Genomic DNA, 15,999 nt, shown 5'->3' on the forward strand with positions numbered 1-15,999 from the left:
GTGTGGTTCCATGCAGCCCCGCCTCCCTCAATGCCCATCCCTCCCCCAATGCCCACCCCTCCCCCTCCCCAACTATCCACCCCTTCCCCTCCCCCACTCCCCACCCCTCCCCACTGCCCAGCCATCCCCACTGCCCATCCCTGCCTCACTGTCCACCCCTCCCCCTCCCCACTGTCCACCCCTTCCCCTCCCCCTCCCCACTGCCCACCCCTCGCCCAATGCCCTCCCCACTGTCCACCCCTCCCCCTCCCCACTGCCCACCCCTCCCCCAATGCCCTCCCCACTGCCCACCCCTCCCCTCCCCCACTGTCCAGCCATCCCCCTCCCCCACTGCCACCCCTCCCCCCGATGCCCACCCTTCCCCCCCTACTGGCCACCCCTCACCACTGCCCACCCCTCCCCCACTGCCACCCTCCCTTCCCCTCCCTGTCTACCCCCTGCCTGCACTGCTCAGCCTGGCATCTTTGGGATAAGTGTTCTCCACCTGCAGGGATAGCGCCGAGTCTGGGTGCCCACGACCTCCTTTTTCCTGCTCTGCCCGCGGCTTTCCTCCCGCCTGTGAGTCTGCCCAGGCTCCTTCCTACACGCTTGTGTCTGGTGGGCTCTCCTCTGCGTCTGGTGGAAAGAAGCCCCTTCAGGTTGGGGGATGGTCAAAGTCAGCTTCCTGCTGCAAGTGAGGGCTCAGGAGACAGTGGCTGGAGACAGGCGAGGTGTGCTGTGATCGCCAGAGTGGACACGAGCAGCTCGCGAAGAGGAGGTCAGGGACACATTGCTGAGTCTGCTCTGTTCCTCCAAGGAGCCACCACCTTTCAGAAGCAGGACACCACTGAGCAGGACACTCACCTGGGACACTTGAGTGGGACTGAGTCCCAATAAGCAGGGAAACCAGCTGTGTCCTGCAAATTTGCCAGTTCACCACAGGGATGTTCCAGGTTGTCAGGGACTGTTCTACACAGAACCAGAACTGAAAAAGCAGTGAACACATCTGGGGTTTTCCAGGTGGTATAGAACCTGCCTGCCAGTGCAAGAGATGCAGGGGACATGGGTTCCATCCCTGGGTCGGGAAGATCCCCTGGAGAAGGGAATGGCAACCCTCCAGGCAGTGTTCTCGCCTGGAGAATCCCATAGACAGAGGAGCCTGGTGAGCTACAGTCCATGGGGTCACACAGAGTTGGACACGACTGGCCACACACACACATACGTGTGAGGCACGTGAGTGAGCTGAGTGAGCCCAGAATTTCCCTTATGAGCTTCCCAGCAGTTTATGCAAAAGGGGAAATGATTGGAGGCAAGGTCACGTGCACAGAAAAATGAAAGGTTCTTCCGGAAGGAATTCTAGAGGAACGCAGTGGACCGGTGGGTGCACCGAAACCCTCAAGGAGGTGTCTTCGGGATGTTTCCTTTCTTCTGGGAAATCGAAGCACCCGAAATTGTCGAATATGGCGCTGGCTGCAGGGAAGGCCCTTTCAGGCGCGGCCGGGGTTCTAGCGTCGGCCTGGGCCCTCCGCCTGCTCGGGAGAGCCCTGTTACGCAGGGTCTGACCCCGGCCCAGACAGGCTCAGGGTCGTCGCGCTCCGGGCGCCAGGTCAGGGCCGCGGGGCCGCCGTGCGTGGGTCTGGGAGGCGGGGGCCGGAGTGGGCCGAGAGGGTGGCCAGAGCCCGGTTTCCTTAGAGCGGCCGCAGCGTGCGCGTGTCTCAGGAATGCAGCCAGCACGCGGGTCTCGCCCACAGCGTGTCTGTCGCTTGTGAGCCCGGTTTTCATCCAGCAGTGGCAGACGCCACGGCCGGTTTGGCTCTTGGAGAACAGGCTGGGAGCTTGTGGGAGCTCCGTAGACAGACAGGGCACGCTTCAGTCAGAGTGCTTTCTCAAAGGGCACCCTCCCCTCGAGGGGTCTCCGTACGGGCTGTACTCAAACCTGTGAGAGAGGAGACGCGCCACAGTCGGAGGAAACCTGGTGATCCTTACTGCTTCTGTTATTTTGAATTTCAAGCAACTTGGTTGAAGTCCTTGCTCTGGCCTCTGAGCTAAACTACCCGATTTCCCCAGACTCAAGGCGGACGTAGTAGGGGGGTTAGGCGTGTGGGTCTGTGCGTGTGGGTCTGCGTGTGTGGTGTCAGGAGTGTGGGTCTGGGGGGTCAGGCGTGTGGGTCTCTGTGGGGTCAGGCGTGTGGGTCTCTGTGGGGTCAGGCGTGTGGGTCTGCGTGTGTGGTGTCAGGAGTGTGGGTCTGGGGGGTCAGGCGTGTGGGTCTGTGTGGGGTCAGGCGTGTGGGTCTGCGTGTGTGGGGTCAGGCGTGTGGGTCTCTATCGGGTCAGGCGTGTGGGTCTCTATCGGGTCAGGCGTGTGGGTCTCTATCGGGTCAGGCGTGTGGGTCTCTATCGGGTCAGGCGTGTGGGTCTCTATCGGGTCAGGCGTGTGGGTCTCTGTGGGGTCAGGCGTGTGGGTCTGGGGGGGTCAGGCGTGTGGGTCTCTGTGGGGTCAGGCGTGTGGGTCTCTGTGGGGTCAGGCGTGTGGGTCTGGGGGGGTCAGGCGTGTGGGTCTGCGTGTGTGGTGTCAGGAGTGTGGGTCTCTATCGGGTCAGGCGTGTGGGTCTCTGTGGGGTCAGGCGTGTGGGTCTGGGGGGGCGTCAGGTGTCTTCGTCTGTATCTGGGGGTCAGGTGTCTGGGTTTGTGTGAGCTTTTGGCCCCCACGGGCCCCGTGGCCTGGGGGCTTGGCCTGGGCTCCAGTGAGTAACCGAGCCTCGCTGGGCACCTGCTGCTTGGGTCTAGGGGCCCTGCCTCCTGGTCCCTGGGCCGCGGGTGAGGGGCCGTCCCCTGGTCCCCATGCTGGGCTGGGCAGGGCAGGGCCACAGAGTCTGCCTTCTGCGGCGGGCAGGTGTCCTTGGGGATCTGAGGGGCCTCCGGTGGGGCAGCTCCTTCTCCCACATGGGGCCAGAGGAGCCGGCCTTGGCTGATGTCTGGAGGGTCAAGGGGCCTTGGATGCGTCTCCTTGGACAAGCACGGCCCCCGTTTGCCCTGGGTGTTATTGGCTGGGCCAGGTCAGTGTCTTCTGATTGGCGTGGCTGTGCTGACCTCAAGGCACCGGCTGAAGCGCGGAGGTGGCCCAGGCCTTGCCCCGCGGCCAGGTGGGGCTGCCGGGCTGGCCTGTGTGTGAGTCTGCGGGCGGGGTGAGGAGGCGCCGGCCGCTGCTGGGTCACCCCGTGGTTGCAGGGTGAAGTGAAAGTGAAAAGCCAGCTGGCCCCGGGCCGGCGGTTGGGAGCAAAGTCCAGCGGGAGGAGGCGGACGGATCGCAGGCGCAGCAGGCCCTGGGCATGGGGGACGGCGCGGCCGCCCGGATCTCCGTGGCGGAGATGAAGAGCTACTACTATTTCTGTGAGTGGTGCTTCTGGCTGCTCTCGACGGCCGAGGGTGAGTCCACGGCCGAGGGTGAGCGCACGGCCGAGGGTGAGTGCAGGTGAGCCCCGGTGCCCGGGCTCCTCGTGGTGGCGAGGGAGGGCAGCCGACGGGGCTTCGGGCGTGTGGGTGCTCTGCCCACTCGTCCTCAGATGACCCTCCCTTTGGCCGGAAGCCCACGCCTCGCCGTCTGAGCCCCGCTGTCAGAGCCCCGCCGTCAGAGTGGCTGGACCGCCTCGAGGGCGCCCGGTGGGGAAAAGGTGCACATGAGGCGCAGGGCGCAGCAAAGCCGTCGCCGCGCAGCGCCCTCGAGCCCGTGAAGGCGGCAGCCCCGCGCCTCAGTGCGGTGAAGTCTCGGAGCTGCCCGTGGCCGCTAGGGGCTGGCAGTCCCCCCGGGCCAGGCGCTGACCATGCCATCTGCGGGAGGCGGTGAGGGCCGAGGCACCTCTGTGAGGGACTGGGGGCGCCGCCGTGATCTGGGCCTGGTCCGCAGTGAAGGCCCAGGCTGGTGCTTCCGCGGCCTCGGGCAGGTGTGGCTCTGACTCCCAGGGGGGCCAGAGCTCTGCGTGTGTGACCCGTGGCATCCCTGCCTCGCGGGAACCTCGCCCGTTTCACAGATGGGGAGGGCCAGGCGTCAGTCGCTGGAAGCGCCCTCGCCTGTCCTGGGCGGTCGTCAGGATTGACAGTGGGATCAGCTTCTCGGGTCAGCGGCCCCCTGGGCCCTGAGCTCGAGACGCCCAAGGCCCCAGCGCTGAGAACCGTCCTTGTCGCGACGCTCAGGTCCGGTCCCTGAGTGACCCGACCTCAGTGGGTCACTTTTGCCGGGCACCCTCTGGGTGCCAGCCCCCCGCCCTCGCCCCGGGGCCAGCAGGGGCTGCCCGCGCCAGGGGCCCGGGTCTCACGCGGGGGCCATGCAGTCTCCACCCACCCGTCCAGCACTTCCTGGGGACACGCTGGTCCTGTTGGCACCGAAGGGCGGACACTGCAGCCCCGGGCGGGTAGGCACTGCCCAGGCCCCCCGAGCCCGCCGGGCACGAGGTTAATCTGGGCCGTGCGGTTTCTGTTTTGATTCTCCATCCCCTTCCTCTTTCGTTTAATGTCCAGCTTCCCCTTCTGGCCCCGTCGGAACCGCTGTCCCATGATAGTAGTGTCAGCGGAGCGGGTGCCCGTCTCACGTTCGGCCAAAAATACCCGACTGGTGGGTTAAAACTGAGTCAGAGCAGCCACGGGAAGTGAGACCCGGCCTCCTGGGGCCGTGGGCTTTTGCTTCCTGGGTCTCAGAGCTCAGCCTCGGCCCCAAAGAGCAGGCGGCCCGGAGCGGGGGCTGGGGCCACACCCTGGCTGCAGGCGTCGCTCAGCAAACGTGGGCGCATCAGGGCCGGCCTGGCGGGGGAGCGACTGCTGTCGGGGGCGAGGGGGGGGCCCGCCCAGCCCCAGCCCCAGCCCCAGCCCCAGCCCGCCCGAGGGCCGTGGGCGGCAGGCAGACGACAGGCTGTGAATGGTCTGTGTCTGGGGGGGCCGCAGGGGGTGAGTCGGTGGGACGCCTCCCCGGAGGCGCTGCTTTGTTTGGTGTAGCTCCGCGGGGCGTGGGGGCTCTTGGCCACACGCAGCCGCTTGCCGTGGACGTGGCTGCCTCTGGCTGGACGCGGCTGCTTCTGTGCGTCACCTGCCATGTTTGCAGACGGACAGCATGATGCGGGAGCAGAAGAGGTTAAGAACCTGCAGTTCTGCGACTTAAACCTGCGTCTCCACGCACAGCAGGGCGGAGGGAAAAGCAGTGGGGAGACCGCCTGCTCAGGCGCGTCTCTGCCCCCGGCCTAGCGTGGGCGCCTCCGCTTAGGCCTCCGCGGCTCAGGGGCAGGCAGGGGCCCTCTGTGTCCTGCCCGCTGGCTCGGGGGCACCCAAGCTGGGGGTACAGAGCAGAGGGCCCCCAGGGGCTGGTGGGGGCGTGCAGGACCAGTGAGTTGGGGGCAGCAGACGGCGGGGGTCCCCCTCGGGCCCGAGGTGGACCGGGAAGCCCCCCGGCCCCAGGTGCCCCCGGGCCCGGTGCCCAGGCAGCGTTCAGCACATCCCGGTCATCCTCTCTGGAGTCTGGACCCCATCTCCTCCCACCAAGACGTCACATCCAGGACCTCGCCCCCTCCTCCCCCTCGAAAAGAATCAGGCGTCCCTTCTGAGCCCAGAGCGGTTTGGCCCAAGCCGCTAAGTGATTTTTAGTTACAGCCGTAGTTACATTTTTAGCTCAGAGGTAAGAGCTGTTCCCAGGGGGGTTCCCCGGCGGTCCCGTGGTTAAGAATTTGTGCTTCCACTTCAGGGGCTGGGGGTTGACCTCTGGCTGAGCAACTAAGATCCTGCCTGCCTCACATGCGGAAAGTAAAAAAAACAGCGGCTCTGGCCGCCCACCAGGACTGAGCCCTCCCCTCCCTGGGGAAGCTGGGAGCTGTGGACTGCCCGAGGCCGTGGCAGGAAGGCCGGACAGCTTTAAGCAAATGGCGTGCAGGCCACCCTCCAGGGACTTCTCAAGGGTCGTCTCCTCCCCCGTGCGGGTCTGAGGGGCCCCGGGCACCCTCCCCTGGTGCCACCCCCCTGGTTCTCCGGAGCACCCTGCCCGGGGGCCCAGGAGTGCGTGTCCCCACAGCTCAGCGCCTTCCGCCGTGCCTCTGAGCCGCCGCCCCCTCGAAACTGCGCCAGCCCCGCAGGCACACCCAGCCCTGGCTTCGTGCCCCCCCACCCCCGGATCCTGGTGCGGGCTGCCTTCCTCCCGGCCCGTGCCCGGGGTCCTGCTGTGCTTTAAAAAGGGAACAAGCCAGCTCGGTGGCCACCTTTAGTGCCCAGAATTCCCGAGGCCGCCGCGGTCCAGTCACCTCTGCGCCACCCCAGATCCCACAACAGAAGCCCCTTAGTGTTTCCAGATGTGTGTGTGGGGGGAGCCTTTCGTCGGGGCTCAGGTGGCCCTCTGAGTCCCCACGCCTGCTGCCCACAGGCTGAGCCCCGGGGGTGTCCAGGGCCCACGGGCGTCCTCACTGGGCGGTGCTTGACGGACCCCAGGCCCAGCCGTGTTTGCTGTGCCCTGCGTCTGCCCCGTGTCTGCCCCTGCGCCGCCCAGAATTGCCGCATGTGAGACGCCAGGGCGTTGATCTTCTGGGAGGCGGCCCTCCCTGCGCTCTGTCCAGGCCGCAGCTTGTGTGGAACAAGCCGAGCGTTGTTCCCGAGCCTCGAGGGTGGGAGCCGGATAAACACTGTCCCACCCCGCCCGCGAGGCCGCGATGCTATCTGCGCTCCCTGTCTGTTTTTCCAATCTGCTGGGAGGGGCTTCCTGCTTAGCTTGGGGAGGCGGGTGGGGGCACCTGGCCCTGCCCACAGCCCCTCGGGAGGGCGAGCTGCCTGGTTCCGCCTCCCATCCAAGCAGCCAGGCGCCCCTCGTGTGACTCCACGCACGCGAGAAACACAGGCCAGGGTGGAAGTGAGGGCTGAGCAGTTCCCGTGGCCATGTCTGGCCCCTCGGTGGGCGAGCCTGGCCGTCCTGGCTGTGGTCGGGAAGGGAGGACGTCCTTGTGGAAGATGCGCGGGTGCAGGACGCAGAGGGGCAGTCAGCTGCAGAACCCAGCGGTGTTCAGAGGACAGGCAGCATGGCGCTGGGGCTGGCGGGGTCCAGGCCCTGGGGGCGCCGGGGCTGGGTGTGTGCTGGACGGGCAGGTGACCGGACACCAGAATCAGGCTGTAGTCAGAGAAAGGGGTGCCAGAGGGCGGGGAGAAGCGCCTGCGCTGGGGTTCGTGGGGGCTCGTCCTGGCAGTCTCTGAGCGAAGCTCGTCACGGATGCCGGGGGGATGTGCTTCCCTCTGACTTCACGGGCCCGTCTTCGCTGCCCACGAGGCGGTCAGGCCTCCCCACACCCTCGCACTTGACCCCCGCAGGCCGAGGTCGGACGTGCCGAGCCCGCACCCCCAGGCGCGTCCCCTCCGGCCGTGATCCCCGCAGCACAGCAGGCGTGCTCATCACCGTCGAGGGGTCCGGTGTGGCCGTTTCAGCTGCAGGCGAGGCAGGCAGCGGGGGGACTCGGCACGGAGAGGTGGCCATTGGCCGGGCGGCTCCGGCCGCAACAGCAGCGAGCCCGCTCCCGTCCCCGAAAGGGCCCTGGGTCCTGGAGCGTGGCCCTGTGGTGGCCACCTGTGACTCAGCCACGGACCACGTGCCGTCATCTCGGGCTCCCTGGGGACTCGGGGCCGGGGGCTAAGCTGCCTCGGGTGGAGGGTGGGGAGGGGTCTGCCCTTCAGAGAGTCTGGAGGGTGGGTGGGCGGCAGACTGGAATCCAGGCTCCAGACGAAACGAGAGTCATCGGAAAGCCCTGGGGAAGGACCACGAGGAGCCGGGGCCGGGCTGGACCCCGACAGACCGTGAGCCAAGACGAGGGAAGGGCGGTGGGGGTGTCCCCCGAGAGCGCTGGCCTCGACCCGCGGTGTCGGCCCGGGCTCCTGAGTGCGTGTGCGGACTGCAGCGCCTGTGTGATCTGAGAGCTTGCTGAGAGCTTGCTCGGGTCCCCTGAGCAGTGGTGGCACGTGCCCCAGGGTCTCACTGCTGAGTTCACGGCGGGAGCTTGAGGGGAAGCCTGGGGGTGAGGGGCTGTGATGGCCAGCGGAGGGGGCCACCGCTCGGGCTGGCCCCTCAGGGCCTGCCGTCACGCCGGGAAGCCTGCTTCTCATCCTGTGGCCCTGGATGAGCTTGGGGCTGGGAGCATGCATTTGGCTCTGAGCCAAGCGGAGCAGAGCTGGGGACCTTCCCCTAAGAGGGGGCAGCCTGGGCTTGAGGACCACAGAGCCTCAGAGGGACAGGAGGATCCGGGCGGGGGGACCTGGGGGGAAGGAGGGGGCGTGGGGGGAGAGGGGCTGTGGGCACCACAGAGCCCCAGTGGGACGGGGAAGAGCCAGGAGGAGGGCCCGGGGGGAAGGAGGGGACGTGGATGTGGAGGGGAGGGGCCCGCTGGGCTGGGCGAGGATGAGGAGCCCTCGGGAGGCTCTGCAGAGCGGGGACACCTGCCGCACAGGTCGCCATGACGATGCTCCAGGGCCAGGTGGCAAGGCCTCAGCAAACAGGAGGCTGTGAGTCAGCGACGGCCCCTCCCTATCTGCCACCAGCGGGTGCGGCTGCAGAGGGTGGTGGCCTGAGGCCGCTCGGGGCCCCACACCCTCCAGGGCCTGGGTCCTGCTATAAAGTCACACCTCCGGACGTTCTCGTGGGGTCCGGGAGGGCCGTCTCGGCCACGGACACGGGGACCATCCTTGCTTTGCTCGTCTTGCGCCCCTGGACAGGGAATGATTGACGCCCAGTGTCTGTGACTGCATGCGGACCACCAGGGTGGGAGGTGGGTGCACCAGGGCGGCCCGAACACTGCTCAGAGCGTGGCTCGTCTACACTGTGCTCAGAGCGTGGCTCGTCCACGCCGCGTGCTCAGAGCGTGGCTCGTCTACGCCGCGTGCTCAGAGCGTGGCTCGTCTACACTGTGCTCAGAGCGTGGCTCGTCTACACCGTGTGCTGAACACGCATTGTGACTTCTCAAACAATACCCTGTTCACAGTCAGGTCCCTGCCCGCAACGCCTTCCAGCTAAGGGAGCTCCTGCAGGGCAATCGGGGTGCTGGACACCCTTCTCCTCAGGAACAGAGGTTCCGCCCTGCTGCCGCCCTCCCTGCGCCCCCCACCCCGGCCCCCTGCCCCCTGCTCAGCCCCTAGGCCTGCGGTCAGCCTCCAGCTCCTCTCCCACCATCTGGCCTTGTCCCCAACCCTCCGCAGCCTCTCCTGCTGGTGGTTCTTGTCCTTGTACTGATGGCCTGCTGGGCAGAGCGCCATAAAAAACTGCCCTCTTTGTCAGTCAGAAAATTGTGAGTAACTGGAAAATCACCAGCCCCCTCCCACCTTGGAGAACCTTTGTGCCTTAGACACACTCTCCCCTGGTGCCCCGTGCCGGGTCCTGGGTGAGCTCGAGAGCCTGGAGCTGCGCGTCAGGGTGTCTGGCTGCCGCTCCGGGCTCCCGCTCAGCTGTGCCCGTGTGGCGTGTCAGCCCTGGCCCAGGCCCATCCTCGAGGGTCTGCAGGGTGCTAGCTACTGAGCCATCCCCAGGGGCCACAGGAAGTGTGTGTGCCCTTGGCCCCCAGCTGGCCTGAGAGCCCTCCCACGCCGAGCTCAGCCCCCTCTCGAGAGCACAGCATCGGGCCGTCGTGAAAAGCAGGGACCGGACCTGGGGCCTTAGATCCATCCGCACTGTGAGCAGGAAAGCCCGGCGGGCTTCTGGGGGAGGCGGCAGCCCCACTCGGTGGTCACGGGGCTCTGGTCACGGGGCACGGGGGGCACCCAGGAGCTGATGCAGGGCTCTGAGGCCGAGGAGAGCCACGCCGACGGGCTTTAGCGGGACAGAGTGGGGCGAGGGTAGGGGGCGCCTCTCCTCCGTCCTCTCCCGTCCCACCGTGTGTGTTCAAGCTGGGCACTCCCGCTGGGGCACAGCTGAGCCTGGGGAGCGGAGCTCGGCCCTGGGGTGCGTCCTGGGATGGGGGCAGGTGGCCTGAGGCTCGAATCACAGGGACCAGAGCTCCACGGCCGTGGGGGGAAGGCTGAGGTGTGGGACCTGCGGGTGTGCCCGTGGCCCTCGGCTCTGTGGGTCCTTGGGCCGGAGACACCTAAAAGGATCTGTTCTCACGCCTCCCCGACCGCAGCCGCTACTGGGGAAGCCCCCCCAGCCTGCTCCAGGGACCCCGGAGCCTGGGTGCTCCTGCTGGACCCCACGCCTCGCCAGCTGCTGCTGAGTGTTTGATGACGGGAGGAACCGATCACGTGTCTTTAGAGGGGAAACCTCCAAACCACCAACTCCTCTTTAACTCCGTGCTGGAGTTCCGAAGTGATCTGGTTTTAAAGGGGGCCACGTGCTTGTTCAGTGCAGAGTGCACCGTGATGCCTTCAGGGTGGAGCGCAGGGCAGGCGTTGGGAGTCCGTCCACCAGTCTCCCCAGGTGGCGGGCCTCGGACCTCAGACAGCAGGTGGGGCGTGCCTCTCACGTTCGAGCACAGCCTGGAGGGAAAGGAGAAAAGTAGATCCTGTGTCGTGGGCTGGAGAAGGGCACCCGCAGTGGAGCCCAGGGGCCCAGAGTTTGGGCCCAGCGGCTGGGCGAGCAGCGCGGCAATCCGCCTGAGACAGTGACTGGAGGTCAGGCCTTCCTCTTGACTTAAGTCGGTCAGGAGGGTGTGGGTCAGGCCCCAGTTGCTGTGGAGTCGGGGAGAAAGGGCCACAGAGCAGGCGAGAGGGATGGAGCCCCAGCAGTGTGACCGCGCCAGAGCACGTCGGGCCTCTGAACAGCCACTTCCAGCTCGCGGTCACCTACTCGGGCCGGAGCAGACCGTGCTTGGGCCATCACGGTCTCCGCGTCTCCGAGGAGTTGGATCGTGACCCTGGAGGCTGGGCTGAGACTGGAACCGCCTGGGGTGTAAGCCAGGTGTTGGGGGGCGGTCAGAGTTACCCCTGCTCCGAGGGAAGGTCCCTGGCCCCGGTGGCCTGCGTGCCCATTTGAGCCAGGTGTGGGTGGGTCTCAGAGTCGCCCCTGCTCCGAGGGAAGGTCCCAGCCCTGGTGCCCCGGGTGCCCGTGTGAGAGCCCGAGGCAGGAGGCCTGTCCAGTGTCAGCGGGAGGCGGAAAGAGAGAGGCCACAGAGGAGCTATGAGGAGGGGGACACGGGGCCCATCCAGGGAAGACCAGCTCAGACCCCGAGCCACATGACAGGCGGCGGGGCGTGGACGGGGCGCCTGGCACGCAGTGACCGCGGCCCCGTGTGGCGTGATCAGCTGGACTCCAGGGCCTCCGCTTGGGTTCGAGGCCCCGGAGCCCAGACTGGGCAGGCGCAGTTGGCTGCGTGCCCGGGATGGGGAGGACGGGCCGTGATGCCCACAGACAGTCTTCTCCAGGTCCTGCAGGCTGGGCTCAGCCCCCAGGGTCCCTCCTGCTGGAGACTGGGTCCTCGGAGAGAGCATCACACCACCTGCAAACCCGACCTGCGCTTTAACGAGCTCCCCCCGGGCCCCACTCCCCGGGGAGGCTGGAGGGCGGGGGTGCCTCATTCTGAGGTCTTCTTGAGGACCTGAGGGGTCTCCCCGGGAGGTCTTGGTGGTCCCAGCCCCCAGGCCCGCCCGACCGCCCACAGGCTTAGGAGCCGCTGAGCCTGGGGCCCCGCAGGGAGGGCTGGGACGGGCGGCAGGGAGGGAGCCGGCCCCGGGGAGCCCAAGCACCACCCCCGCCGAGCGCAGTTTGCCGGCTGCGAGCGGAACAGGCGGGCGGACCGCGGGCTCCGGGCAGAGCCGGGTCCTTGTCCCGCGGGTGGGCGGCCGGCATGGAGCCCAGCCACCTCCCTTTGTGTGCCCAGCGCGGGCGTGCCGGGTGGCGGGGCACTGCCTCCTGATGCGGCCGGCGGGCGACAGCATGACCCCGAGCCTCCTCTCCCTGCTGTCGCGGGACCTGTCCACGCTCTGGCTGCTCCTGAAGACCCGCACAGGTGGGCTGGCCGAGGGCGTGCGCGAGGGCGGGGGCCCCGGGGCCTGGACGAGGGACCTGCTCGCCGGCAGCGAGCTTGCAGGGGGCCTCCTGGGCGGGCGGGCTGGCCGGCCCCCTCCCCACCTGTCCCCGTCCTCTCCCCCATCCTGAGCAGCGCCTGCCGGGCACCAGGGCGCAGACGCGCTCAGCCTGGAAGCTCCTTTGTTCCGCTCCCAGGGACGTTGGGGGTGGGGGTCTCCCTGCCAGCAGGGGCGGGACCAGCAGGGCAGGCAGGGGGGCGCCGCAGGGGGCGGTCTGCAGCTGGCGCCCCCGTACCTGCCCGCCCCGGGAGAGTCGCGCCTGTGGTGACCGAGAACAAAGAGGTGGCCCTGGGCGGAGGCACCTGGGCTTCCTGGTCACGTTTCCAGGGATGGAAGGTGCTCCTTCTGGAGCGCTCTGTTGTGAGCTCATCTCCAGTGGGTATTTCTGCTGAGGATTGAGGAGTAATTCGTTAAATAGGTCTTTTGTAAATTGTAACGAATTAGCCACACCCTCGCCTTCCGTGTCTGAAGTTTCCAGTTTCATAAAGAGGAGACTGCGTGTGTGAACCTACCGGTGGATGAGGCTCAGAGGGTGACTGCTGGGGGGGCCGGGGCGGAAACCTCAGTCATCACGCTTACACCCAGATCACAGGGCTCGTCCTGGGGGGACAGCGTGGACGGGGGCGTCGCGCTCCTCCGGGGGGGCAGCGTGGACAGGGGCGTCACGCTCTCCCGGGGGGCAGCGTGCGGCGTCAGGGTGCCGAGGCTGGAATCCTGGAAGGCAAGCTTCTCGGGCTCAGGGCTTTGTGGTCTGCCCCCGTCCCTGGGCAGCGAGCTCCCTGCCAGCTGCTGGGTCCTCCCTTGCGCCCTCGTGGATTCACTGCGGGGGACCCAAGGGCTGGAGGGCTTCGCCCCAGCCTCTGGAAACGTCTGTTTTCCTACCGGAGAAAGTGTCCGTCCTCTTCCCAGAGCCGCTGGCACCTGTGCTGGGAGCCCCCTCCCTCGATGAGGCCCTGGACCCGCTGGCCCGGCGGCCCTTCCCTGCCGTGCGCCCAGTGCCGACCCGTACTCACGCCTGCAGTCTGCCGTCTGCGGACAGGTCACCCCGCTTCCCTCCCGCTGTTGCTCTCCTCCGCGTGTTCTCTGGGTCTCCCCACGCCTTTCTCATCGTCTCTGTCTTTCCCGTCTCCGGTGTGTGCTGGCCCCGGGGCTCGGGCCGGTGGGCGTGAGTTTAGGTGGTGGCCTCTACTCATCAGGCAGGCGCCGCAGGCCCGGGCGCCTGGAGGAGGACGGAACGTTTGGGCGAGGACCGAGCCTCAGGCCCGGGGTGGAGGCGGGCGTCCGGCCGCTGGAGGGGCAGCGAGAGCCCAGGAGAGGGGCCTGGCTCGTGCGGCCCGACGGGCTCTGCCCGCTGTGACTGTGACCGGGGGTCCCTGCGTGTGGTGCCCTGCCTGGCGGGCCGGCTGGGCTCAGGAGCTGCACCCGAGGGCTGGGCAGGAGCGGGGTCCCCAGGAGGAGCCGCGTTTGTTGGTGATGAAAGGTCCGCAGAGACCTGGCACCCAGACTCCGTGTGGACCCCACGCCCGAGGCCCCCAAGCCGCCCTGGGCCTCCCGCCCCTGTGTGCCTGGCCTGCCCGCCGCCCCGCTCCTCGCTGGGCGGTCACAGGCCTGGCGGGTGTGTGTGAACCACCCCGTCCGTCCCACCCAGGCGGGGCACTCAGTGCGGTGTGTTTACACTGGCCCATCGCGGCCACCAAGCCTCCTTCTGGGGCCCGCCCCACCCCCAGGTCTGGACCTGCTTCATCAGGACCCCTCCCCAGGAGGCCTCGCCGGGGAGGCCTCCCTCGGAGCTCTGCAAAGAGGGCCTGCCCGCCGCTCATGTCCCCTCTGGGCTGCGGCCGGGCAGGCGAGACCAGCCCCCGACACGCTCCCTCGGAGCCCTGGCACCGCATGGCTGGAGCTCCCAGAGCCTCTCTGTGGCCTCCATTGCTCTCGCTATCTGTCCGTGAGAATAAGTTCAGAGCTGGATGTCCTGCTTCATCCAAAGATGCATGTTTCCCTGAAGTGCGGCCAGCAGGCCGCCAGCCCTTCAAGGCTCTCCTGCATCTCTCCCTCATGTCGGCTCCCCCGCCGCCTCGCCGGCTTCTCAGCCACACGCAGCGCCTTCAGGGCCCGCAGCCTGCTTCCCGGTCACTTGGGGCACTGACGTTCGAATCCTCGTTGGTCTCTGCCCTTTGGTTTTCAAACCTGCACATGCTTGCCCTTCCCTGAGGACAAGTTTGGTCGAGCACCTTCTCATATGGGGCCTTTTATTTTAAAATACGTGAGGATTCACTTTCTGAGATCAGGAAATCGGGAGACTGTTGGTGCCCCGAGTTAATGATGCATCGTACGTGATGGGAACTGTCTGTGCCTAATCCAGGGACAAGTAACTCCTTAAAAATGCCCGGGCTGGGCTGTGAGAGCATACTCAGCCCCGGTGGCTCTAGGCCTCCAGCATCCCGGAGGGCTAACCCCAGAGCCACGGGTCAGACCACAGGTCGCCACGGAGACGTCACTCTTGCTGGACCGGACACTTGGGGAGCTGACCTGGCCCACCCTGGCCGAGGGCCAGGCCGGAGCTGTTCGAAGCCCCAGGCACACTCCTCCCTGCCTTCCTGGGGGGTGGGGGGTCCTGGTGAGCTGGGACTCCCACCCGAGTGAGCAGGTGGAAGCCCCACGGACCCTCCACCTTGGACTCTGAAAGGGCATCGTGGATGTATTTTGATAGAAAACAAACGGAAGCCTTGGGTGTGGACGTTCAACCCGATGTAAACAAGGAAGCGAATCAGCTCATGATGGACTTAGTGGACTTCGGAGCCTAGGGCCTCTGGCCAGCTTCGGACCCCTTCTCAGGAGCCCTGCTCAGCCTCCTGTCTCCTCGCAGCAAGGTGCAAGGTCACCGGCGAGGCAGGAGCCGGCCCCCAAAGCTGAACGCCAGGCCCCTTTGACCCTGGCGACCACCACCTGGGGTGGGTTTCCAGGGTTACAGGGTTCACTCTTCGTCCCGCCAGCCCCGCCCCGTATGTGTTCCCTGCCCCAAGTGGGGCAGCAAACACGCAGGTACTCAGAGGCCCTTCCTGAAGACAGGACGGGCCAGAGGCTGCCCACGACGTGTTACGAAATCCTCGTCCTAAAGAGAGTCAGTTTGCCAAAGGAAGGAAGTTTGCTGCCGGAGTCTGATTGTGTTAAGATGAAGCGGTGTAAAGATGAAAGAGTGCCCCCCCCCCCACCCGCCACTGACTCTCTGATGCTGCCCAGACCAAGCGGAACTCGGGGGACGGCTCTGTGGGCAGAGATTCCAGTGCGGGAAGGGGTGGGGGGGTGGTCCTTCCCCTTTGTCCTTGTGTACAGCTGAGCTGGGTCTCCGGACGGCTGAGCCGTGAGCTCAGCAAGGGGCCATTCCCACTGTCCCCTGACCGGGCAGCGGGCTCTGTGGCCCGGGGCCCTGAGCACCCCCTCCCACCCCAGGTGCCCAGCCCCTCCCGGGCTCCCCCCTGCACCCCTCCCGCCTCAAAGGGCCCTTGACGGGTCACAGCCTGGAGTTTCCGTGCACGTTTGGGCCACAGGAAGGCTGGGCTCGGTGGTTAACTGAGGCTCTGTGCAGACACAGAGTGGGTCTGTGGAAGAGCTGGGTGGCCCCTGCCCCTGACCCTGACCCTGAGCTAGTGGGCGGGGCAACCCCACTTCCCGTCCCAGACCACAGAAGGGGCAGGCGGGCAGCTCACTTCCTTCTCAACCAGCCTCGGCCCCTCGAGTGCAGGTTAAAGAAGTGAGTGTCTCCCCCCAGCACCCACTGTCCACGGGGGGCCACGTGACACACACCGCGGGCCTCGAGGTGGCTGGAAACTGCTTGGGGATTCTCCGCTCTCTGCGGGGCAGCCAGCAGCCACCGAATGTGGAGGAGTCGTGTCTGTTTGTCTGAATGGACCGTGCAGGCCACCCTGCTTTGAAACCTGAACTGCTGCCCAGGGGAACATCTCCCTGACATGCTTGCCCTGGGCAGCGGAAGCTGACCTCGAGGAG

At 66.9% G+C, this 15,999-nt stretch overlaps 1 protein-coding gene across 16 annotated transcripts in view; it reads left to right on the plus strand.

Annotated features, from left to right (window-relative positions):
• The window catches only part of MCF2L (MCF.2 cell line derived transforming sequence like), a 91,378-nt gene that overhangs the window by 33,754 nt on the left and 41,625 nt on the right, over positions 1 to 15,999 (plus strand). Inside the window, exon 1 of one of the 16 annotated variants that reach the window (XM_069602045.1) lies at positions 3,103 to 3,405. The exons of 10 other annotated variants lie outside the window; for them this stretch is intronic. In XM_069602045.1, the coding sequence (XP_069458146.1) occupies positions 3,309 to 3,405 (97 nt within the window). In that variant the 5' untranslated portion in view covers positions 3,103 to 3,308. Of the gene's footprint in view, positions 1 to 3,102; positions 3,406 to 11,670; positions 11,916 to 15,999 lie in introns of those variants that run through there. 5 more of the 16 variants (XM_069602039.1, XM_069602040.1, XM_069602047.1 and 2 more) reach the window with 5 other exon arrangements.

This window comes from Ovis canadensis, chromosome 10 (assembly GCF_042477335.2).
Source record: "Ovis canadensis isolate MfBH-ARS-UI-01 breed Bighorn chromosome 10, ARS-UI_OviCan_v2, whole genome shotgun sequence".
NCBI classification, from domain to species: Eukaryota; Metazoa; Chordata; class Mammalia; order Artiodactyla; family Bovidae; genus Ovis; species Ovis canadensis.